Raw genomic sequence first — 23,622 nt, 5'->3', positions numbered from 1 at the left:
TTTTTTAAACAGGGCCTCCCTAAATTACTGAGGCTGGCTTCAAAATTATGATCCTCCTGCCTCAGCCTCTCAAGTACAGGAACTATAGGTGTGTATCACCATGCCTGGCTATTCACTGCTGAGTTTTGGGTTTTGTTTGAGTACCAGGGATTGAATGAAGAAGCCTTTTATCTCTTACCTATATTCCCTGCCTTTTTTTTTTTTTTTTTTTTTTTTTTTTTTTTTTTTTTTTTTTTTTTTGTGGTACTGGGGTTCCTGAAAACCCTTCTACTTCCAGGCTACACTCCCAAACCTATTTTTATATTTTTATTTGGAAACAGGGTCTCTTAAGCCAGCGCGGCTGGCTTCGAAGCTGCGCGATCCTCCTGTTTCTACCTCCCAAGCGTGGGGATTACAAGCATGTGCCACCACGCCCAGCTTCCCTGCCCTTTTTTTTCTTTCTTTTCTTTTCTTTTTTTTTTTTTTTGCGGGTCTGGGGATGGAACCCAGGGGCATTTGACCTCCGAGCTACAGCCCCTGCCCTATTTTTTATTCTTTATTTTGAAACCGGGTCTCACTGAGTTGCAGAGGGCCTCACTAAGTAGCTGAGGCTGTCCGCGAACCGCGATCCTCCTGTCTCCGCCTCCGAGTGCTGGGATGACAGCGTGCCCACCGCGCCCGGCTTCCCTGCCCTTTTAATTTTGAAACAGGGTCTCACTGAGTTGCTGAGGATCTCAGCAAATTTCTAAGGCTGTTCTGAGCCTGCAATCCTCTCAGCCTCCCAAGTGCTGGGATCACAGGTGTGGGCCACCACTCCTAGCTTCACTGCTGTTTTAATGTATCTACTTTTCTGGTTTAGGGGCAAAAGCCTTTGTGAAGCTAGGCGTGGTGGCACACACCTGTAATCCCAGCACTTGGGAGGCTGAGACAGGAGGATTGAGCAGGTTTGAGGCTAGCCTCAGCTGACTTAGTTAGGCTCAACAACTTAGGGAGACCCTATTTCCAAATAAAATATAATATAGGTCTGAGAGTGTAGCCTGGAGGTAGAAAGCCCCTTTTCCACCCACAGTAACACACACATACATGCACATGCGTGTGTGCACGCGCGTGCACACACACACACACACACACACACACGCCTTTGGGATATGTCTATGCTACTAAACTGAGAAAAAAAACCCTAAGCAAACCCAGCAGAAAATATCCCAAGATGCCAGGCGTGGTGGCGCACGCTTATAATTCCTGAGGCTCTGAGCAACTTAGTGAGACCCTATTTCTTTCTTTCTTTTTTTTTTTTTTTTTTTGTGGTACTGGGGGTGGAACCCAGAGGCTTTCTACCTCCGGGCTATACTCCCAGACCTTTTTTATATTTTATTTGGAAACAGGGTCTCACTAAGTTGCTGAGAGCCTCACTAAGTAGCTGAGACTGGCTTCGAACCCGTGCGATCCTCCTGTCTCAGCCTCCCAAGCGCGGGTATTACAAGCGTGCATTACAAGCGTGCGCCACCACGCCCGGCTGTGAGACCCTGTTTCTTTTTTTTTTTTTTTTTGGTGGTACTGGGGTTCCTGGAAGCCCTTCTACCTCCGGGCTACACTCCCAGACCTCTTTTTACATTTTATATTTGGAAACAGGGTCTCCTAAGCCAGCGTGCGCGGCTGGCTTCGAACCTGCGCGATCCTCCTGTCTCTGCCTCCCAAGCGCGGGGATTACAAGCGTGCGCCACCACGCCCGGCCTGAGAGACCCTGTTTCTAAATAAAATATAAAATAGGTCTGGGAGTAAAGCCCAGAGGTAGAAAGCCCCTGGGTTCCACCCCCAGTACCACACACACACACACAAGGAAAATGTCCCAAGAGGATACAGGAATAACAACTGTAACCATAGGGACTAAAAAAGGGCCTCAAACAATGTCCTGTGGCCACGTGTGGCTCTCCATGCTGTGAAAGCCTGCCTGTCCAGCAATCGGTGTGAGTCTGGACAAGGCAGCAGGCCCCCCTCCCCCATTCCTCCGGCTCCTAGAAGCCTAGCAGGGAGAGGAAGGCAAAGAAATGCCCTCGAATGGGAATTCTAGGGGTACAGTTCTCAGCCGACCCCTAGTCTACGCACCTCTGGGCAGCCATCTTCCTCTTCCTGCATGGCTGAAAGCAGAGCAAGTCGAGGGTGAAAAAGACAGGCTGCAGCACACACTCTACCAGCGCAGCTGACAGCAGGACAGGTGTGGTTACAAGCGTTCCTGCCCCATTCTGGGCCCAATTCTGTTCCCACTAGAAGGAAACCCTGCTGGAACTCTGTTCTCCTGAAGAGAAACTGTCTGTCAGAAGCGTCTGCTGTTTCACTGTTGTTTCCTTCTCCTGTAAACAGGCCCTCAAGTGGCCGCAGGGAAACCCAGGAGCACAGCCAAGCCACTGGCTCCACTGCCAGCAGGTCAGGGAGAGCCCCGGCAGCAGAGCTGTGGCCAGCTTTGTCTGGAACAGGGGAACAGTGGGTGCCACTGCATAGGGAGGGGTTAAAGCTGGCTGGGTGGGGCGCAGGGCATGACTAAGGTGTGCCCCAGGAGGAGCATGGCTAAGGAGTAGAGATGTGCAGCCCTGAGAGGGTGGCTGGAGAGGGGTCATGCCAAGGAGAGGCTGTGGCAGCAAAGGGGTTAGAGTCAGGCACTGTGGCCAGGGCTTAGGGTGGGTGCACTAGGCCCAGAGATGATTAACCTGGGTACCAAGAGGGCTGGTCTCTTCAGACCACACCCATTGGGAAGGGTACATGGCCTGGCACTGACTTCCCCTCTGATGCTTGTCCATCCGAAGGGCAGGCTATGTAGGGAGAGAAGAGCCTGCTTGCTGCTTCCTAAGAGATAGCCCCTCCTGGACAACAGTGAATGTATGCTCAGGACCGCAAGGCGCCATCTGGGGACACCTTGGGGCCATCTGAAACCACATAGAACAGTCCAGGGACACCTCGGCCATCAGAGACAACACAGGGATGATTGAGAGCATCATGGGGCTGCCTGGGGACAACTTGGAGCCATCTGAATATGTAGGGCCATCCAGGGACAATTCTGGACCATCCAGGGACACCCTGGAGCCATCTGCGACTAGGTGCAGCTGTCCAGACACACCTCAGAGCCTTCGGGGACGACTTGGGGCAATCTGAGACTATTTGGTGCCATCCAGGGACACCTCGGGACCATCTGAGAGACATGGCTGACCAGGGAGATGCCAGGGCTGTCTAGGAAACCTCAGGGCCATCTAAGAATAATGTGAGGTCGGCCAGGGATAACTCAGTCCTGTGTGAGACTACTCAGGACAGCCCAAGAATACCTTAGGGCCGTCCACGCCACCTGGGTGCCATCTGAGACTATGTGGGCCATCCAACAGGTGCCTCGGGGCCGTCTAGAAATACCTCGATGCCACCTGAGACTATGTGGGGCTGTCAAGGGACACTTCGGGGCCACCCGGGAACACTTAAGGCCGTCCAGGGACAACTCGGGGCTGTCAGGGCCAACGCAGGACTGGCCGAGAACATCCTGGGGTTCCCAGGGCGGGGCCGTCCAGGGACACCTCGGGCCATCCCGTGGCACCTCAGGGCTGTCTCGGAGTACGCGGGGCCGTCCCGGGACACTACGGGGCCCTGTGAGACTACGAGGGGCCGTGAGCGGCGGCTGACACCCGTACCGACCCCGCAGGCAGTCCTCGGTGCAATGGCTCTGCGCGTCGTGGTGCGAGCTGCGGAGCGCGTCAGGAGAGCCCTCCCGACAGGGCCGCACACCGGGCCGCTCCACCGGCGCCCGGCGACGACTCACCGGGCCTGCGCGCTCCGGACGCCCCGCCCCGCCCCGCACGCCCCGCCCCGCCCCGCCGTCCGCGCTCTCCACGTCGTGCCCCGCGACCTCGAGATTGGTCGAGCCCCTTAGGCCACGCCCCCATGGAGGGAGCTGCGCATTGGAAGCGGCGGTGGCCAATGAGAGCGGCTGTTGTTGTGGAGTCGCCGTCCCGCCGTCGGCCGGAAGTGCCGCGCGGTCGCAGCGGCGTGGAGCGGCGGTTTTGCGGCACCTTTGGGGGCTCGGGCCTGGGCTTCGGCGTCTGGATTGCCGCTAGCAGAGTAGGGCCGCGGGCCCAGGTCAGTCTGTCTGTTTCCAGTTGGCGCCACGTCCATTCCGCCCGCGGGGTTTGGGTCCTATTCATCCTGCCGGTCCTCTTCGGGTTCGGGTCCAGGTTTTCTCCACCCTCCGGGTTTGGGATCCCGGTCCTCTGCGTCTTCGGGTTTGGGATCTGAGTCTTTTGCGTTATCTGGGTTCGGGGCCTGGGTCATTTTTTCCTCTGGATCCAGGGTTCGGGACCCTCTCGGGGTCTTGAGTCCCCTCTGCCGGTGGGAACAGGTCACTCTGCCGTCCTCAGTGTTGGCCTTTCAGAGTTGTCTCCTCCTGCAGGGCACAGCATGGGTTTCCTGACCTCAGTTACTCATGGCCTGGTGCGGGGAGCAGACAGGATGAGCAAGTGGACGAGCAAGCGAGGGCCGCGCACCTTCAACAAGGGCCGGGGCACCAAGGGCACTGGCTTCCACGCCGCAGGCCGGAAGTTTGTGCTCATAAAGGAAAAGGTCCCAGAATTTGTTGTCCCGGACTTGACCGGCTTCAAGCTCAAGCCCTATGTGAATTACCGTGCTCCCGCGGGTATAGAAACACCGATGACAGCCAAAGCCCTCTTCCTGGAAGCAGTTGCACCTGCGATCGAAAAGGACTTCAAAGAAGGCACTTTTGATCCTAATAACCTGGAAAAGTATGGCTTTGAGCCCACACAGGAAGGCAAGCTCTTCCAACTGTATCCCAAGAATTTCCCACGCTAGAAAGTAGTGTGTCTATGACCACAGGCTTTGATTTCTCTGATGAGTCCCTGGAGTAATGGGGACTGTCCCCTCGTGTCAATTCTATTAAAGGCCTTTGGCACCCTGCATAGTGTTTGGCATCACGTGGTTGAAAGTGGGCAGCACAGCAGATTCTTTGCTGTGACCAGGCAGGGTTCCTACAGATCCAACAGTCTGAAGTCAGGTCTAGGAGCATGCCCATGGTAGGCACACACCATACCACTGGGTTCACAGCAGTATGAGAACTTACAAGGCACGGTGTGCCAGAGAGCAGCGGTTAAATCATCCCCAAAGCAACAATCACCATATTCCTTACTGATTCCCAAGCAGTGTTCTTGATCCGGTGAAAGTAACCACTGCCCCTTGTAGAAATTAAGGACAAAGCCACATGGTAGTTAGTGCCAAACGGGCAATCTTATAACCAATATCTATCTGAGGCAGGCCTTCAGTACCAAGTTTCACTTGGTGAAATGTCTTCACAAACACTAAAGGAAGGTTCAACAAATTTTTATTTAAAATAAATGGGCCATTAGCTGAGACTGAACACATTAACAGGTCTGACATTGGCATGCTGTTGTGTCATCAAAGAGCCCAGGTGTGGGGGCACACACCTGTACTTCCAGTGCTTGGGAGGCCAAGATAGAAGGTTCGAAGCCAGTCTCAGCAACCTAGTGAGGCTATCAGGAACCTAGTGAGACCCCATTTTCAAGTACGAGATAAAACTGGTCTGGGAGTGTAGCTTGGCAGTAGAATGCCTTTGGGTGCGATCCCTAGTACCATACCTACAGTAAAAGGACTGCTGGGTGTGGTGGCGGTGGCACATGCTTGTAATCCTACAAGGCTGAGAGTGAAGGCTCTCAGGTTCAAGGGCAGCCTTAGCAACTCAGTGAGGGCCACAGGATAGAACTACATGTTTTTAGTGCTTTATGTCCTGTGGGCAAATGCTGAGGATTTGATAAGCCCAGTTGCAGAATTCCTTCCAAATATAAGAAATCCAAAGTGAGAACCGGATAGGTCACCTGCAACCTGTCTTCCCACAGTCATCATCTAAGATTTTGAAGCCGACCAATTTATTAATGCCACAGAAGAAGTGATTAGTGTTTCACACTGACTTCGTTTTTGACCCTTGAGACAGCTCAGAACATATATACACAAGATGATCTTTTCCTTTTTTAATAATTATTCCCAGACTGGACATGTAGCTCAGTGGCAGAGTACCTGCCTAATAATAGGCAAGGCTACGGATTTGAACCCCAGCACCAAAATTTCTGCAATTATAAAATTACTTCTGATGGTATTGAGTAAAAAAAAAAAAAAAAAAGCATCATTTAATGCTTAAACATATACAAAGAGCTGAAAGTGGCAATCTACCCAGAGAAACTTAGTTTCGGAGCTATAACACCCCAACTACGGCCAGACCTATCCCGCCAGCCCCTCTCCAGTGGCCCAGCAGAAAGGGCTCTCACTTTAGGAGTCACTGGTGTAGCCGGGGGAGCCGCCATGAGCCCAGCTCAGCTGGCCTCCCATTTCCAGAGATGGAGAACATGGTCATAAAAGGAGCAGGTGGCTAGGAGGCTGATGTCCAAGCTCATTCCTTCAGAACACAAGGCCCAGTCACACACCCTGGCTGCGGTGTGCGGCCGGTTGCTACTCTTCGTGTCCTCTGCCATCGGCCTGACTCCAGCGGTCCTGGCTCTGCTCTCCCCATCCTCATCTTCAGTTGCTTCAAGGGAGGTAGCTGGTGACGTGGTAACCTTCAGGCTGCTGGTCTGGTCTACCTTTTTGGCACCCATGTCGCTGTGAGGAAAGGACGAGGAGGGGCTGGACAGCAGGGAGGGGAGGAGAAGCCAGGACCAGTCGGCCCCATACACCAGAGAGTTGGGCAATGTGTGGGACACCAAGACTGTCACTTCTGGCTTCTCCTCTGGTGCAAGACAAAACAGGAAAACTGTTACTTGCAGCTGGTCACCTCAACAGAGGGACCCACTCACCCTTAACAGAAGACCCCGGGAGCAGGCTTCCTCAGCAAGCAGTTTTCTGAGCTGCCTGTGTCTACAGGAAAGTCCTCAGGCACAGAGAAACAGACATGACTCTTGCAGCAAACACCATGTACCTCGGAAAGGAACACCAGTGCACAGAACCACGGGTCTGTGGGCTTCTCCGGGCTGGAAAGCTTAGCAAAAGCTTCTCAGAGAGGGATATACCTCAGTTAAGATTTAAAACCAGTTGGGGTTGGCTGGGCACGGTGGCAAATACCTGTAATCCCAGTACTTGGGAAGCTGAGACGGGAAGATCATAGGTTTGAGACCAGTTTCAGCAATTCAGCAAGGCCCACGGCAACTTAGTGATACTCTGTTTTAAACTAAAATACAGAAAATAGGGGTAGAGGTGTAGCTCAGAGGTAGAATGTCCTAGGTTTAATCTGCAGTACCCCCCAAAAGAGAGTCTGGCAGCAGATGTTGAAATGAAACTGAGGCAGAAGGATCACAGGTTTGAGTCCAGCCTGGACAGCTTAGCAAGTCCTGGTCTCAAGTTTAAAAAGGGATTCGCCGGGCTCAGTGTTGTGCAATGTCATCAGCCTTTTTGTTTTGTGGTACTGGGAATGGAACCCAGGGGCATTCATTCTACCTCTGAGCCACACACCTCCACCCCTATTTTTTATTCTTTATTTTGAAACAGGAGCTCACTGCGTTGCAAAGGGCCTAAGTGATTGAGGCTGGTCGTGAACCACGATCCTCCTGTCTCAGCCTTCTGAATGCTGGGATTACGTGTGTGTGTGTGTGTGTGTGTGTGTGTGTGTGTGTGTGTGTGTGTTTTACTGAGGGTGGAACCCAGGGGCTTCCTACCTCCAGGCTAAACTCCCAGACCTACTTTATATTTTATTTAGAAACAGGGTCTCACTAAGTTGCTGAGAGCCCAACTAAGTAGCTGAGGCTGTCTTTGAACCTATGCGATCCTCCTGTCTCAGCCTCCCAAGCGCGGGGATTACGAGTATGCACCACCACGCCTGGCTTACCCCTATGTTTTATTCTTTAGTTTGAAACAGGATCTCACTAAGCTGCAGAGGGCCTTGCTGACCTCACAAGGTGCCGGTGCCGCTACTCATGATGCGCAGGGCGCTGCCACAGCATCTGAGCTGAAGCAGAACGAGCACCGATGAAAAAGCCAAGGGCACACAGGCCACAGCAGAGCCAGGCACAAAGCCCAGAGACTTGACTTGGGAGAGGTGGCTCCAAAAGGAACAGCCAAGCCCTGGGGCCCTCGGGCAGCACAGTGGGCTACCCTGGGAGGACACCCCCGGGAGGCTGTCCCAGAGAGCACCACAGGACAGTAAGGGCCCCCGGGAACCCTCAGGTACCACTCAACTCACAACCCATTCCTGGAAAATCATCTTCTACAAAGCATACAACCATGGAGTGGACAAAGACACCATGAATGAGCTAAGCGCTACGAGGCCGCAAGGGGCAGGCTGGTGAGATGACTGAGACCTAACTGCACAAAGTGAAGGTCTGAGAACAGAGGGGTTCCACATCAGAAGGGGAGTCCAATAGACACGTGATGGAACAGAACCGACACTTAAACTACAGCCCAAAGCCGGGCATGGTGGCGCACGCTTGTAATCCCAGTGCTTGGGAGGCTGAGAGGAGGATGGCACAGGTTTGAAGCCAGCCTCAGCTATTTAGTGAGGCTCTCAGCAACTGAGTGAGACCCTGTTGCCAAATAACATATAAAAAAATAGGTCTGGGAGTATAGCCCGGAGGTAGGAAAGCCCTTGGGTTTCACCCCCAGTACCACACACAAAAAAAAGTGCTGAGGGTGTAGCTCAGAAGTAGAATGTCCCTGGGTTCCATCCCCAGTACTGCGAAAAATAAGTAAATAAATAGTAAATAAACAAGTAAATAAATAAATAAAATAGAACTGGAGTGTAGTTGGAAGTAGACTGTCCCTGGGTTCCATCCCCAGTAACACAAAATAAATAAATAAAAATGGTTAAAATTAGGTAAATTCAACAGCACACACCTATAATCCCAGAAACTGAGATGAGGCAAGAAAATCCCAAATTCAAGGCCAAACTCAGCAACTTGGAGGAAATCTACTCACAACTGTAAACGATGGGAGCTGGGTGTGGTGGGCACACCTACGATCCTAGTACTTGGGAGGCCGACAAAAAGACCCCAGGTTCATGACCAGCCTCAGCAATTTAGTGAGGCCCTGTTTTAAAATTAAAATTTAACACAGGACTGGGGTGTAGCTCAGAGGTAAAATGAACCCAGTACCACAGGAAAAAGAAAAAAGCAGTCTTTAAATGTCTGGGGGTACAGCTCAATACTTAGGGTGCCAAATACCCTGGGACCTGTAGAACTACAGAAAGTAGAAAAGCCACTAAGACTGGAGGAGGGTAGGCAGAATAAGGTCACTGCTAGCACAGGGCAACAAAGAGGCTCAGATCAGACAGTGCCCCGGCTAGCCTGAGCGCAGGATCAAAGCCTTCAGTAGCAAGCGGGCGTGGTGGCGCACAGACCAGAGGATCGTGATTCACAGACAGCCTCAGCTACTTAGGCCCTCTGTAACTCAGTGAGACCCTGTTTCAAAATAAAGAATAAAAAATAGGGCAGGGGGTGTAGCTCGGTGGCCAAATGCCCCTGGGTTCCATCCCCACTACCGCCAAAAAAAAAAAAAAAAAAAAAAAGTCCTTCTACCTAGATTTCTTTTCTTTTCTTTTTTGCGGTATTGGGCATGGAACTCGGGCATTCGACCTCTGAGCTACACTCCCAGCCCTATGTTTATTCTTTATTTTGAAACAGGATCACACTGAGTTGCAAAGGGCCTAAGTAGTAGATGAGTCTGTCCTCGAACCGCAGTCCTCCTGTCTCAGCCTCCCAAATGCTGGGATTACAAGTGTGATCCACCATGCCCTACTTTTCTACCTAGATTTTTGTGTGCGTGCTTGGCACTGAGGGTTGAATTCAGAGACACTCTACCTATGAGTTCTACGCCCAGCCCTAAATCATTTTTACTTGAAAACAGGGTCTTTTGAGGTCCACGAGCATGTCATTGCTGTGGAGACTGTCCTTGAACCCTAACCCACCTACCTCAGACTCCATTTACTGGCACATGCAGGCGCCCAGCTAACCTAGGATTTTTAAAACTACCATACCACACTTTGGTAAAGGGGAAAACACAAATCTGAATCAGACTTTCTTCTTCTTCTTCTTCTTTTTTTTTTTTTTGTGGTACTGGGGTTCCTAGAAACCCTTCTACCTCCGGGCTACACTGCCAGACACCTATTTTTATATTTTTATTTGGAAACAGGGTCTCTTAAGCCAGTGTGGATGGCTTCGAACCTGCACGATCCTCCTGTCTCCACCTTCCAAGCGTGGGGATTACAAACGTGGCCACCATGCCCGGCAGACTTTCTTCTTAATAAAAAGGTAGTGGGGTTTAAACCCAGGAGTGCTCTATCTCTGAGCTACACCACAGCCCCCTCTTTTTTCTTGTGTGGTACTGGGGATGGACCCAGGGGCATTCCAACTCTGAGCTATACCGAGGCCTATTTTATTTTGCTTTGAAACAGTCTCACTAAGTTATGGAGGGCCTTGCTAAGCTGCTGAGACTGGCTGCCAAACTATGTTCCTCCTGTCTCAGCCTCCCAAGTACTGGGATTATAACCAGGCATGAACACATCTGGTTATTTTCTTAATTTTGAAACAATATCTCATTAAATTACAACGTGCTGGCCTCGAACCTACAATTCTTTTCTTTTTGTGTGTATGTGATACTGGGGGTGAAACCCAGGGGATTTTCTCCTCCGGGCCGTACTCTCAGGACTATTTTACACTTTATTTGGAAACAGGGTCTCACTAAGTTGCTGAGAGCCTCACTAAGTAGCTGAGGCTGGCTTCAAACCTGCCCAATCCTCCTGTCTCAGCCTCCTGAGTACTAGGATTACAAGCGTGCACCACCACGCCTGGTTCAGACACTCTTATTAAAAGGTGAAAATAGTGGGGGGTGGGAGAGGGCACCAAGCACAGTCTGAATGTATGCCATTTTCAATATGATCTACAAAAATAAACAAAATTTTCCAAAAAGGTGAAAATTTAGCCGGTGGCCCACGCTTGTAATCCCCACACTTGGGAGGCTAAGACAGGAGGATCACACAGGTTCGAAGCCAGCCTCAGCTACTGAGTGAGGCTCTCAGCAACTTAGTGAGACCCTGTTTCCAAATAAAATATAAAATAGGGCCGGGCGTGGTGGCGCACGCTTGTAACCCCCGCACCTGGGAGGCTGAGACAGGAGGATCACACAGGTTCGAAGCCAGCCTCAGCTGCTTAGTGAGGCTCTCAGCAACTTAGTGAGACCCTGTTTCCACACAAAAAATATAATAGGGCTGGGAGTATAGCCCGGAGGTAGAAAGCCTCTGGGTTCCACCCCCCAGTACCACAAAAAAAGTAAATAAATAAATAAAATAAAATAAAATAGGGCTGGGAGTATAGCCGGAGGTAGAAAGCCTCTGGGTTCCACTCCCAGCACCACAAAAAAAAAAAAAAAAAAAGGCGAAAATTTGGCCGGGTGTGGTGGTGCACACTTATAATCCCCTCACTTGGAGGTGGAGACAGGAGGATCGTGCAGGTTCAAAGCCAGCCTCGCTGGCTTAAGAGACCCTGTTTCCAAATAAAAAATGGTCTAGGAGTGTAACCCGGAGGTAGAAGGGTTCTACCCCAGTACCACACACACAAAAAAAGGTGAAAATAAAGCCCAACATGGTGGAGCACGCCTATAATCCCAGTAATTGATTGGGAGACAGAGAGAGAAGGATTGCAAGTTCAAAGCCAGCCTCAGCAACCTCATAAGAACCCCTGCAACTTATTGATATGCTGTTTCCAAATAAAAAACAAAAACTTAAAGATCAGAGGTAGAATGCTGGGCATGGTGGTGCACACTTGTAATCCGAGTACTGGAAGGCAGAGAAAGAAAGGCTGCAGGTTCATGGCCAGCCTCAGCTTCTTAGGCCCTCCGCAATTTAGTGAAACCCTGCTTCAAAATAAAGAATAAAGCCGGGCGTGGTGGCGCACGGTTGTAATCCCAGCAGTCCGGAGGCTGAGAAGGGAGGATCATGGTTCACAGACAGCCTCAGCTACTTAGTGAGGTCCTTTGTAACTCAATGAGACCCAGTTTCAACATAGAGAATAAAAAATAGGGCTAGAGGTGTAGCTCAGAGGTAGAATGCCCCTGGGTTCCATCTCTAGTACCGCTATTAAAAAAAAAAAAAAAAAAAAAAAAAGAATAAGAAATAGGACTGGGGATGTAGCTCAGAGGCAGAATATCCCTGAGTTCAATTCCCAATAACCAGAAAATACAAAGGCTCCTAAATGGTACCCCAGTGGTGTCCAGAGAAATAACCAAAATGCAGGAGAAACCAGAGCAGCTAAGTTGAGCAGGGAGAAGCCCCATGAGTGGAACCCGAGGTCCTGTGCTGGCACGACGTGGGTGGCAGGCTGGCCTGCAGGTCCCCACTCACCCCCAGCACCATGGCAGCTGAGGATCCGGAAGCCACTTTGCATGCAGGCTGCCAGGAGCAGGTGGTGCTGGGTTGGGTGCCACTTGAGCCTCCAGACTCCGCCGTGCACGGGTGTGTCTGCCACCGGCTGCTTCATGTTCCGCGTATCCCACAGCAGGATGTGCTCATCGTAGCTGGAAGCAGGAAAACCAGTCACTGTTTTCCCAAGGGCCTGGGGCAGGGAACACCTCCCAGGAGACCCTCCCTTCCATCCTTGGACAACAAAGGCCCCTTTCCCACACCAGATACCCCGTGGTTTGAGAGGTGATGGACCAAACCACATGACATGTGCCACATAAAGCCCTGGGAACCCGCCCAGGCACTCACCTCCCAGTGGCCAGGATGTGTTCTCTGTGGGGGCTGCTCTGGATGCTGCACACACCCATGGAATGTCTACAGCAAAGGGGAGATGTGAGCAGGCACTCGGGCAGGTACCAGGAAGGGGCTGTGCCCAAGTTCTGAGCCCTGGTTGTTACCTTTTGCTGGTGAAGATGGACATACCAGACATCCTGTTATCCCAGCCTTTCAGGAGGCCATCATCCCCCCCTGTGTGGACAAAGAGAAGCCTACCAGCAATGGCACTTGCAACAGGGTGTCCACTCCCTGGGGAAGGGTGCCTGTGGGAGGGAGTCCCTGGTGACTGTCTTCCATGGTTTCAGGTTGCTATCTGGCAGGAGAGCTGCAGGAGTGGCCACTGCTCTACCCTAACCACATTCGCATTGGAAGGAGGCCGAGGGAAGGAGGAAAGGCCGACAGGCTACAGGTGGGGGAACAAAGGGAGAGCAGAAGCTGCAGGCGTAAGGTGCCCTAATCCTGAGAGGCGTGGCCGGCTCACACCTGGCCATGCTGCCTTCTATGAGATGAGGGCTGCCCTGGGCCAGTGGCCGCATCCAATATCCCCAGCCAGGAGCTCTATTTAGGAGGCAGTGGACTAGACTTCTGCACACTGTAGCACACACATCATGAGTTGTAAAGGAAAATGTCCTTTGAAACCCAACAACAAAACAGACTCTTAAGGCCGGGCGTGGTGGCGCACGCTTGTAATCCCGCGCTTGGGAGGCTGAGACAGGAGGATTACACAGGTTCGAAGCCAGCCTCAGCTGGCTTAAGAGACCCTGTTTCCAAATAAAATATAAAATAGGTCTGGGAGTGTAGCCCAGAGGTAGAAGAAATAGGGTGAGAAGCCGGGCGTGGTGGTGCACGCTTATAATCCCAGCATTTGGGAGGCTGAGACAGGAGGATCATGATTCGCAGACAGCCTCAGCTGCTTAGTGAGGCCCTTTGCAACTCAGTGAGACCCCGTTTCAAAATAAAGAATAAAAAATTTAAAAACAGGGCTGGGAGTGTAGCTCGGATGCCCCTGGGTTCCATCTCTAGTCCACCAAAAAAAAAAAAAAAAAAAAAAAAGAAAGAAAGAAATAGGGTGGGGTGTATCCTATCAGAGGGGAAGAAATGCTCAATACCAGGGCCCACTTGGTGGGGTGAAGAGGAGCAAATGGGAAATGCCAAGGCCTAGCTACTTAACCCACCACCCACCCATCTTCTATCCACTGACAGACTAATCTACTACCACCACCATTCATCACTAGTAACCATTACCACAGTCCACTATCCCCTGCCACCCCTCAACCCCATCCATCAGCGTAACACTACTATCCATCCATCTCCAGTAACCATCACCACAGTCCACCACCCCCTGCCACCCTCAACCTCCATCTATCCATCAGCACACCACTACTATCCAACCATCCATCCATCTCCAGTAACCATCACCACAGTCCACCACCCCCTGCCACCCTCAACCCCCATCTATCCATCAGCGCACCACCACTATCCAACCATCCCTCCATCACCACCACCCACCACTCATCATCATTACTACATCATCAGTATCCCCACCATCTACCTCTGTCCACCATCATCAGGACATCACCATCTGCCATCCACCCATCATCTACTACGATTCATCCGCTCATCGCCACCATGCATGCATCAGCAGTACATAAACATCAACCACCTGTCCACCTACCACTGGACACTCCAATCTACAACCATCCATCCATCCACCATGGACCCATCAGACACAAGGACTATGGAGTGAACACATGAGTGACAACTAAGTACACCAGCAGAATCAGCTGATGCAGGCATAAAGCCTAAAGGTGAGCCTCAAATACAACCTACCATTCTCTGGCATCTGGCAAATATGCACAGAGGGCCAGCTAAAGCTCTACACCCTCTTCCTCTCGCTCGCCACACACATACCCGTCAGGAAATCTGCTGGATCTACTGTTACATATAACCAGAATCCAACTTTTCCTCCCCTCCCTTCCTCTCAACTTGGTCTGATGCGTTCTCACCCTCACCTGGATGACAGGTTTCCAGGTTCTGCCCTCCCCAACTTGTCATTCTTGCCAAGTGTGGTGGTACATGCTAGTAATCCCAGCAATCAGGAGGCTGAGACCGGAGTAGCACAGTTCACAGACAGCCCCAGCTACTTAGTGAGGCCCTTCGCAACTCAGTGAGACCCTTTTTCAAAAATATAAAAAGACTAAAAAAATAGGGCTGGGGGTGTAGCTTGGAGGTACAATGCTCCTGGGTTCCATCCCCAGTAGCACACACACAAAAGTCATTCTTTTACTCAATAGCCTGCAATTGCTCCCGTCTCATTCTGAGTGGGAGCTAGTTGCTTCTGCAGCCTGCAAGGCCCTGGCCCTGCTGCTCTGACCTCACCCTCTTCCTGTCCCTCACTCACCACATCCTCCTGGCTCTTCTATTACACCAGGCTCAGCCCTGCCGCCCACCTGGACCAAGCTATGGCAGGTCCCCTCCTCTTCTACCTTTCTTACTTTTTTGCATTTTTTTTGGTAGTACTATGAATTGAACCCAAAGATATTCTACCACTGAGCTCTACCCCAGCCCTTTATTGCCGAGTCTGGCCCTGCATCTGTGATCTTCTTCCCTCAGCCTCCCAAGTACAGGGACTACAGGCTGGCACCGTCAGGTCCAGCTACTGTGCGACTTCCTTCATATCTATTGTGCTTCATGTGTATTTTTCTCCTATTCAACAGAAGCCTGGTTAAAGTTGGGACTTTAATCAGTTTTGTTTGTGGATATAACCCTATCACAAAGAAAAGTGTGTGGCACATTACAAATATCCAATAAATATTTGTTGAATGAATGAGTTAGTCTTGAATAATTAGATCACTGCACCTATCACATTCTTGCTCTGAATTAACTAAGCTTCAAGCTGGGCATGGTGGTACATGCTTATAATCCCAGTAATTGGGAGACATGAGGATGACAGGTTTGCTGCCAAGCTTCAGCAACTTAGTGAGACTGTGTTTCAAAATAAAAGAATAGACCCGGGCGTGGTGGCATACACTTGTAATCCCAATATTTGGGAGGCTGAGACCGGAGGATCGCGGTTCTCGGACAGCCTCAGCTACTTAGTAAGGCCCTCCACAACTCAGTGAGACCCTGTTTCAAAATAAAGAGTAAAAAATTGGGCAGGGGATGTAGCTCAGAGGTCAAATGTCTCTCGGTTCCACACCCAGACCCTCAAAAAAAAAAAAAAAAAAAATTAGAAGAATAGAGCCAAGCATGGTGGCACATGCTTGTAATCCCAGTATTCAGGAGGCTAGGAATAGAGGACTGCAGTTCATGGACAGCCTCAGGCACTTAGTGAGGCCGGCCCTCTGCAACTCAGTGAGACTTGCTTCAAAATAAACATGATAGGGCTGGAGGTGTACACAGAGGTAGAATGCCCCTGGGTTCCATCCCCAGTGCTGCAAGAAGAAAAAATAAAAGGTTGGGGGCATAGCTCAGAGACAGAATGCCCCTACGTTCAATCTTCAGTACCACCGCTCCAACAAAAAGAAAGAAAGGTAAGCAAGAGCCAGACCACATAAGGCCGCCTTGACGAGTATCATCAAGTATCCCGAATGAAAGAGGAAGAGGTGTGGTAAGATTTGCAAGTTACTACAATAATCGCCCTGGTGCTGTGTGGAGAATGACTGGGAGGGTCAGGAACGGATGTAGGGCCACCCCTTGTGCTCTGCTGCAGCCAACTAGATGACATGGTAGCCTAAACAAGGTGGCTGCAGAGAAGAGAGCAAGAGCTGGCCAATTCTAAAAGAGCTTAACTCCAGACAGACAACAGACAGTGCTAGGAATGGCTTCTAGGCTCCTGATCCTAGTGACCAAACACTACACAGCAGCAGGCCACTAAGGAAGGAGAGGCCTACAGGTGCAGTGGCACAGAGGAACAAGCTCAATTCTAAACACATGGAAATATCCTGGCAAGAAAAACAGATCTGGAGCAGGATGTGGTGGCGCACTTTTGTAATCCCAGCATTCGGGAGACTGAGACTGGAGGATTATGGTTTGTGGACAGCCGTAGCTACTTAGTGAGGCCCCTTGCAACTCAGACCGGTTTCAAAATAAAGAATAAAAATAGGGCAGGGGTGTAGCTCGGAGGTCGAATGCCCCTGAGTTCCTTCTCCAGAACCGCCCCCCCCCAAAAAAAAGAAAAGAAAAAAGACCCCCCCCCAAAAAAAAAAAAAACCAACAAACCAAATCTGGACCTCAGATTAAAAGGTCTAGGTTGCTAGCCATGGTGGCGCACGCTTGTAATCCCAGTACTTGGGAGGCTGACACAGGAGGATCGTGGTTCATGGACAGTCTCAGCTACTTAGTCCTTTGCAACTCAGTGAGACCCTGTTCCAAAATAGGGCTGGGGGTGGAGCTCAGAGATAGAATGTCCTTGGGTTCCCTCCCCAGTACCACCAAAAAAAGGGGGGGGAGCTGTGCTGTGGGTGTATGTATGTTGGAGGTAGAATACCTCTGAGTTCCATCACAAGTACCAAAAAAATAGTAAGATATAAGGTGTGGGTTATATGACAAAAATGTGCCTGCTTTCAGACAACAGTAACTGAAATGAGGAAATTAGAGTTAACAAAGGGTCCAGATAGAAGCCAGCGGAAACCAAACACTTCTGTGTATATGGAACAGAGCAGTAAAGTATAACAAAGGGCAATCCAGGAGACCAGGCATCACCACCGTAAGAGCAGAGTTGGGGGACGCATGTTGGCTGTGGGAAAAAGCTGCCTAGGACCAAAGCCTGGACCGAGCTACAGCCACTAGGAGAGACCTCGGCAGGGGTGGTTTGGGCCTGTAATCCCAGTACTTGAGAGGTTGAGACAAGAGGATCATAGGTTTAAAGTCAACCTCAATAACCTGGCAAGACTCTGTTTCCAAATAAAAAGTAAAATAGGTCTGGGCATGTATCTCAGAGGTAGAACACCCCTGAGTTCAATCTCCAGTACCACCAAAAAAAAAAAAGTGGTTGGGCAGGGAGCCTGTAAAACTGGCTAAAACCGTGTGGTTTCCTCAGTCTAAAAGCATACTCCCAGTCACACTCTACCTAGGACTTTGGCCGACTATCATCAGTCAAATAGAGTTTGAATAAAGGAGTCGATTCTTTTCTTCAGCTCCTTCCAAATCTGGAGACTTCTGTCTTCTCCCAGAACCCAATCCTCCCACTTCCCTTCAGTTACCTCCACCTAAGTCTGAGAAGCCACCCAAAGCTGCCCAGTCCTATTAATTTCTCAAGGTACAGGTTATTCAAAAAGACCAGGAATTCACCTTACTTCTGTTTTCTTTTAAAGGGAAAACTGCATCCAGAAAGGATGCAACCTGAAATCAAACATGATGAGGTGAACAGATAGCAAACAGTGGAACGTGGACTGAGGGCGAAAGGATTCTACGCTGTGCGCCACGGGGTGCCTGTTCCTCCACACCTCCACCAAGGCTTGGAACACTGGACCAAACTGTATCAGGCCTAAGGAACAGTGAGTGGGACCAGCCACAGCTGCTGCCCAAGAAACGCACTCCCCACAAAAGGCCCTCCACACCCCACTGCACACAGAACCATGGCCTCAGCCCAAGGCTCACTCTCTCCCTCGCAAGTCCCTTGGGGCAGGAGTGTGAAGACATCCAATGGAGGAACACCAACCTGAGTACACGACTTCTGTCTGCCAGTAATTGAAAGCAGCAATCCAGGCCTCAAAGTCATGTGCCAGCCATGACGCCACTTGCTGGACTCCCGCCTCATTCACCACCAGGAGATGTAGCTGCCCTTTGGAGTCACTGCTGACGATGTTCAAGGGTTGGTCACTGGCCCTAGACACAGGGAGCCAACAAAGAAGCCTGCTGAATTGTCCTCGCCACCCTCTTCTGGGCCCCAAACACATCTCAGGAGAGCGTCTCTCAAATGGACACATCCCTAAGAAGTCTAGGGCCTGGGTATCTGGCAAAGGCCAAAGCTACCATTTAAATGATCACAGAAAGCCGGGCGAAGTGGCGCACACTTGTAATCCCAGCATTCGGGAGGCTGAGACAGGAGGACTGCAGTTCGCAGACAGCCTCAGCTACTTAGTGAGGCCCTTTCCAACGTAGTGAGACCCTATTTTAAAATAAAGAAGAAAAATAGGGCTGGGGACGTAGCTCGGAGGTAGGATGCCCCTGGGTTCCATTTGCAGCCCCCCCCCAAAAGACCACAAAAACCAGTGCAGCCCCTCCCTGATTACATTACTGTCATTTACTTAAAATACTAGAATTTCCTTTTTCTTTTTAAGATTAGGGTTAGTAATGACATTCCAGGCTTAAGAAATCAAAGTTCCCACAAGGTGGCTTTAACTTTCTCTGGCATGAAAAAAAAACACCTGACCCTCTGAGGAAAGACTTGAGGCCGCAGTCGAGCCTGACCCTTACCTTCCATATTTCCCAGTGGACCAATCCAGGGACAAGGCCAGGGCCTGCTGATCTACGATGAGGCTGGATGCCGGCTGCAGCATGACACTGCTCTTCTACTGGAAAGAAAGGAGCTCCCCTGTCCAGGCAAGCTCTGTTCCCTCATCCCCCATGGGAACACATCAGTCTGCCATTGATACTGAAGCTCACACCTCAAAGGGCCTTTCCCAAAGCATGGCCCTGCAGCAAGGTCTCCGGGCTTAGCCATCTGTTAGGGACATTCTAAAAAATTACACCGGCACAACTCCCACCCAACCCCCCCCAGGTCCCTCCACTCCAGAGCCGAGCCCCAGCCACTGACCTCAGAGCCCACCAAGCGAAGCAATTCTACGGATCCACTGGCATCTGCCAAGCCTAAGAGCGCACAGCCATCCACTGGGATGTGGCACCTGAGGAGAGAACTCACATGTCAGAACACAGGGCACAGCCAGGCACAGTGGCATACACCTGGAATCCCAATTCTTGGAAGGCTGAGATAGGAGGATCACAGGTTCAAGGCCAGCTTCAGCAATTTAGCAAAACTCTCAACAGCCATGCTTAAAACCAAAAACAAATAGGGCTGAGGGTGTAGCACAAAGATAGAAGTCCCCTGTATTCAATCCCCAGTACCACACCAAAAAAGGAGGTATGACATGCATGCTCAGGCACGGGGAGCATTATGCATCCCAGTTAACTTATTACTTATTTACTAGTAGCAATGGGAATTGAACCCAGAGGCACCCTGCTGCACTCTGAGCCCAGTCCTGATTTTATTTCTGGTCTGGAAACGGGGTCTAAGTTGTGGAGGGCCTCACTACAGTGTCAAGGCTGGCTTTGAACCCGCAATCCTCCTGTCTTAGCTTCCCAAATACTAGGATTACAAGTGTGCACCACCACACCAGGCTTTCCCAGTGATTTATTTATGTTTTAGCTCCAAAATCAACTTAGAACTCACATACTAGTCTCAAAAATTAAGTTCCCAGCCGGGCGTGGTGGCACACTTGTAATCCCCGTGCTTGGGAGGCTGAGACAGGAGGATTACGCAGGTTTGAAGCCAGCCTCAGCTGGCTTAAGAGACCCTGTTTCCAAATAATGTGTGTGTGTGTGTGTGTGTGTGTGTGTGTGTGTGTATTTATTTTTTTTGTGTGTGTGTGGTACTGGGGTTCCTGGAAGCCCTTCTACCTCCGGGCTACACTCCCAGACCTATTTTTTTATTTTTTGGAAACAGGGTCTCCTAAGCCAGCGTGGCAGCTGGCTTCGAACCTACGCGATCCTCCTGTCTCCGCCTCCCAAGTGCGGGGATTACAAGTGTGCGCCACCACGCCCGGCCTAAAATATATTTTTTTAAAAATAGGTCTGGGCTATTTTTAAAAAAATATATTTTAGGCCGGGCGTGGAGTGTAGCCCGGAGGTAAAAGGCCCCTGGGTTCCATCCCCAGTACCACCAAAAATAAATAAATAAATAAATTAATTAATTAAGTTCCCCAGCTTATAAAATCAGGACTAACACTGATTCCCAGACCAAGGGTGACTCTAAGGACTAGGAAACTGACAGGAAGATGAGCCCAATCAGAGTTCAGTGTTGCCCTATCTTGGTTTTATCGTTTTGTCCTTTTGGTTAGATGGTACTGAGTATTGAGCTGAGTATTATTTTTTCATTTACTTTTCACTTTTTGGCACTAGGGGTTGAGGCCAGGCAGGGATTCTACCTCTGAACTACACCCCCACCCCCGACCCTTTTCATTGGAAATGTGATCTAAGTGGCTGAAGCTGGCCTGGAACCTGCAATCCTTCCGTCGCAGCCTCCCGAGTATTGGGGCTACACCTGCACCACCACACCCAGCCCTGTACTACCTTTTTGAGGGCACTTGGGCATCAGCCCCGATTAGGTAAGCAGATGCTCAAGACTAATTCCAGACCCGGTGGGTAGTTATCAAAGTGATACCATTTCATGTCCAGAATTGCAGGAGTATCTCTTCTTTGGACCTCAGACAGAGAGTAAGAGTTGCCTTCATTTAAACTGTACAGGTAGAGACGGCCTAAGCGGACATGCGGCTCCTCACTGTCCAGTCCACCCTATAAAATATGCACATTCTTAGCTGGGCAAGGTGGTGCACACTTACAATTCCCATGCTTGAGAGGCTGAAACAGGAGGACCACAAATTCAAGGCCAGCCTCAGCAACTCAGCGAGACCCTGTTTCAAAATAAAAAAGTAAACACAGCCGAGGGTGAAGCTCAGGAGTAGAATGCCCTGGGTTCAATCCCTAGTACACTCGCCACCCCCCACAAAAACCACATTCTCAGTCACCTAAACAGATAGATAATAAGAATGCAAGAGACGAGAAACCAGACCGGGGAGCAAAAGAGTTAACCAAGACTAGCAGCTGGGCTTGGTGGTGCATGCTTGTAATCCCAGCATTCGGGAGGTGGAGACTGGAGGATAATTTGTGGACAGCCTCAGCTACTTAGCGAGGCCCTTGGCAACTCAGTGAAACCTTGCTTCAAAAAATAAAGACTTAAAAAAAAAAAAAAGGGCTGGAGGTGTAGTTCGGAGGTACAGTGCCCCAGGGTTCCATCCCCAGTACCAAAACATAAAAAATAAAAAATCAGTGCTTAAGCCAGGTGTGGTGGCACATGCTTGTAATTCCAGATTCGGGAGGCTGAGACAGGAGGATTGCGGTTCTTGGACAGCCTCAGCTACTTACTGGATCTTTGCAACTCAGTGAGACCCTGCTTCAAAATAAAGAATAAGAAAATAGGGACAGGGGTGTAGCTTGGAGATACAATGCCCCTGGGCTCCATCCCCAGTACCCTCCCCCCACAAACAAAAAAATACAGTGCTTAAGCCAGGCATGGTAGTACACACTTGGAATTCCAGATTCCCAAATTCACTTTTAATTCCAGATCCAGAAGGCTGAGACAGGAGGATTGCAGTTCTGGGACAGCCTCAGGTACTTAGTGGCTCTTTGGAACTCAGTGAGACCCTGTTTCAAAATAAAGAATAAAAAAAGGGCTGGGGGTGTGGCTTGGAGGTAGAATGCCCCTGGATTCCAACCCCATTACTGGAAAAAAAAAGGACCGGCAGAGTGGCCTTCTGCTTGGAAATAATCCCTAAATTTCTGAACAGGCCAAGTATCTTTTTGGCATGTAGTCAGACCCCACATGGTAAAGAGGCTGACAATCTGAGTGTGGTGGCACATCTGTGATCCTGAAATTTGGAGGCTGAGAGGAGGTTCCCGTGTTCACTGGAGACCTGCCTCAGCAATTTAGTGAGGCCGTTTCAAAATAAAAATGAAATGGGCATGCGAATGTAGCCCAGAGGCATAAGTCCGAGTTCAATCCCCAATACCCAACGGGGTTAAAAAAAAAAAAAAGGCTAACAGCGCCCAGCTCGGCTGGTTAACTACCAAAACAGCCCCGACCTGTACTGTTCTTCTTAAAGCACCTGGTTAAAAGCCGGGCCTGGTGGCTCATGCCTGCAATCCCAATACTTGGGAAGCAAGCCAGGGGGATCACAGGTTCGCAGCCACCCACGGCAACCCCGTGAGGCCCTCCGCAATTTAGCAAAACCCTGTTTCAAAATAAAATAGAGCTGTGCGTGGAGGTGAACACTTGAAATCCCAGTACGTGGGCGGCTGAGGCAGGAAGATCTTTGGTTCAAAGCCAGCCTGGGCAACTTAGCGAGGCCCCTAGCAAACTAGAGAGACACTTTCCAAACAAGAAAATGAAACAACTAAAAAATTGGGCTGAAGCTGTAGGTAGCTTGGAGGTAGAATGCCTCTGGGTCCAATCCCCAGTGAGAGGTCCTCACACACACAGAAAGCTAAAATCAGGCTGGGAACGATGCTCAGAGGCGGAACGCCTGCGGGCTCAACCCCCGATACCACACACACACAAGGCGCCGGCTCCGCACCGAGACGCCTTCCAGATCCCAGGGGTCGTTCTGGGAGGCCCGCTCCATCCCGGCCGCAGCCCCAGCACCTTGCCCTCGGGGCCGGCGGGCGCGTCCTCCGGCTGGCGCAGTTGGTAGGTGCCGCAGGCCAGCAGGCGCTGGCAGCCTTCGAGCGGGCACCACTCCACGGCGTCCGCGGTGAATTCGGTGTCCACCGCCTGCAGCGCCCGCGCGCAGCCGCTCGCCATCCTGCCCAAAGCGCGCGAGGTGCGGGCGGCGGGGCTGCGGGCGCATTCAGCCAGCCGCGTCCCGACTCCTTCCGGGGCGCCGGGGCGGGACTTCCGGCCGAGCTGGGGAGCTCGGCTGCGGCGCCCCCTGCCGGCCGGCGGATCGCGGCGGAGCCCCCTGCCGGACGCGCCCCCTCCTGGGGTGCCGGGGCCGCCAGCCAGCCAAGGTCTGAGAAGCGGGGAGAGCTGGCCCGCCGGGCTGCTGGAGGAAAGCAGGACTGGAGGAGGTGGCGCAGGATGTGGGAAGGAGAAGGTT

The 23,622-nt window shown here is 50.9% G+C and overlaps 3 protein-coding genes across 3 annotated transcripts in view; 1 reads left to right on the top strand and 2 right to left on the bottom strand.

The window, feature by feature from the left end:
- The window catches only part of PNPLA7 (patatin like domain 7, lysophospholipase), a gene marked incomplete at both ends in the record, with an annotated part of 82,060 nt that extends 79,945 nt beyond the window's left edge, over positions 1-2,115 (bottom strand). The window contains one exon of the mRNA XM_080709451.1: positions 2,086-2,115. Within this exon, the coding sequence (XP_080565577.1) occupies positions 2,086-2,115 (30 nt within the window). The remainder of the gene's footprint in view (positions 1-2,085) is intronic.
- Positions 2,116-4,410: 2,295 nt separating this feature from the next.
- On the top strand, positions 4,411-4,818 carry MRPL41 (mitochondrial ribosomal protein L41; the record flags this gene model as incomplete). Its single annotated transcript, XM_080708428.1, has 1 exon — positions 4,411-4,818. The coding sequence occupies one exon, from the start codon at positions 4,411-4,413 to the stop codon at positions 4,816-4,818; it is 408 nt and encodes a 135-aa protein (XP_080564554.1).
- Positions 4,819-6,347: 1,529 nt separating this feature from the next.
- On the bottom strand, positions 6,348-23,327 carry DPH7 (diphthamide biosynthesis 7; the record flags this gene model as incomplete). The annotated part of the gene is made up of 9 exons (XM_080708414.1): positions 6,348-6,760; positions 12,365-12,528; positions 12,722-12,787; positions 12,871-12,940; positions 18,411-18,577; positions 19,169-19,263; positions 19,509-19,596; positions 21,132-21,262; positions 23,169-23,327. The coding sequence occupies 9 exons, from the start codon at positions 23,325-23,327 to the stop codon at positions 6,348-6,350; spliced, it is 1,353 nt and encodes a 450-aa protein (XP_080564540.1).
- Positions 23,328-23,622: the final 295 nt, after the last annotated feature.

Source organism: Muscardinus avellanarius (assembly GCF_963383645.1).
Source record: "Muscardinus avellanarius genome assembly, chromosome: 13".
In the NCBI taxonomy this organism is placed as follows: domain Eukaryota; kingdom Metazoa; phylum Chordata; class Mammalia; order Rodentia; family Gliridae; genus Muscardinus; species Muscardinus avellanarius.
The sequence above is the reverse complement of the archived record's forward strand: the minus strand, read 5'-3'. Positions and strand labels throughout refer to the sequence as shown.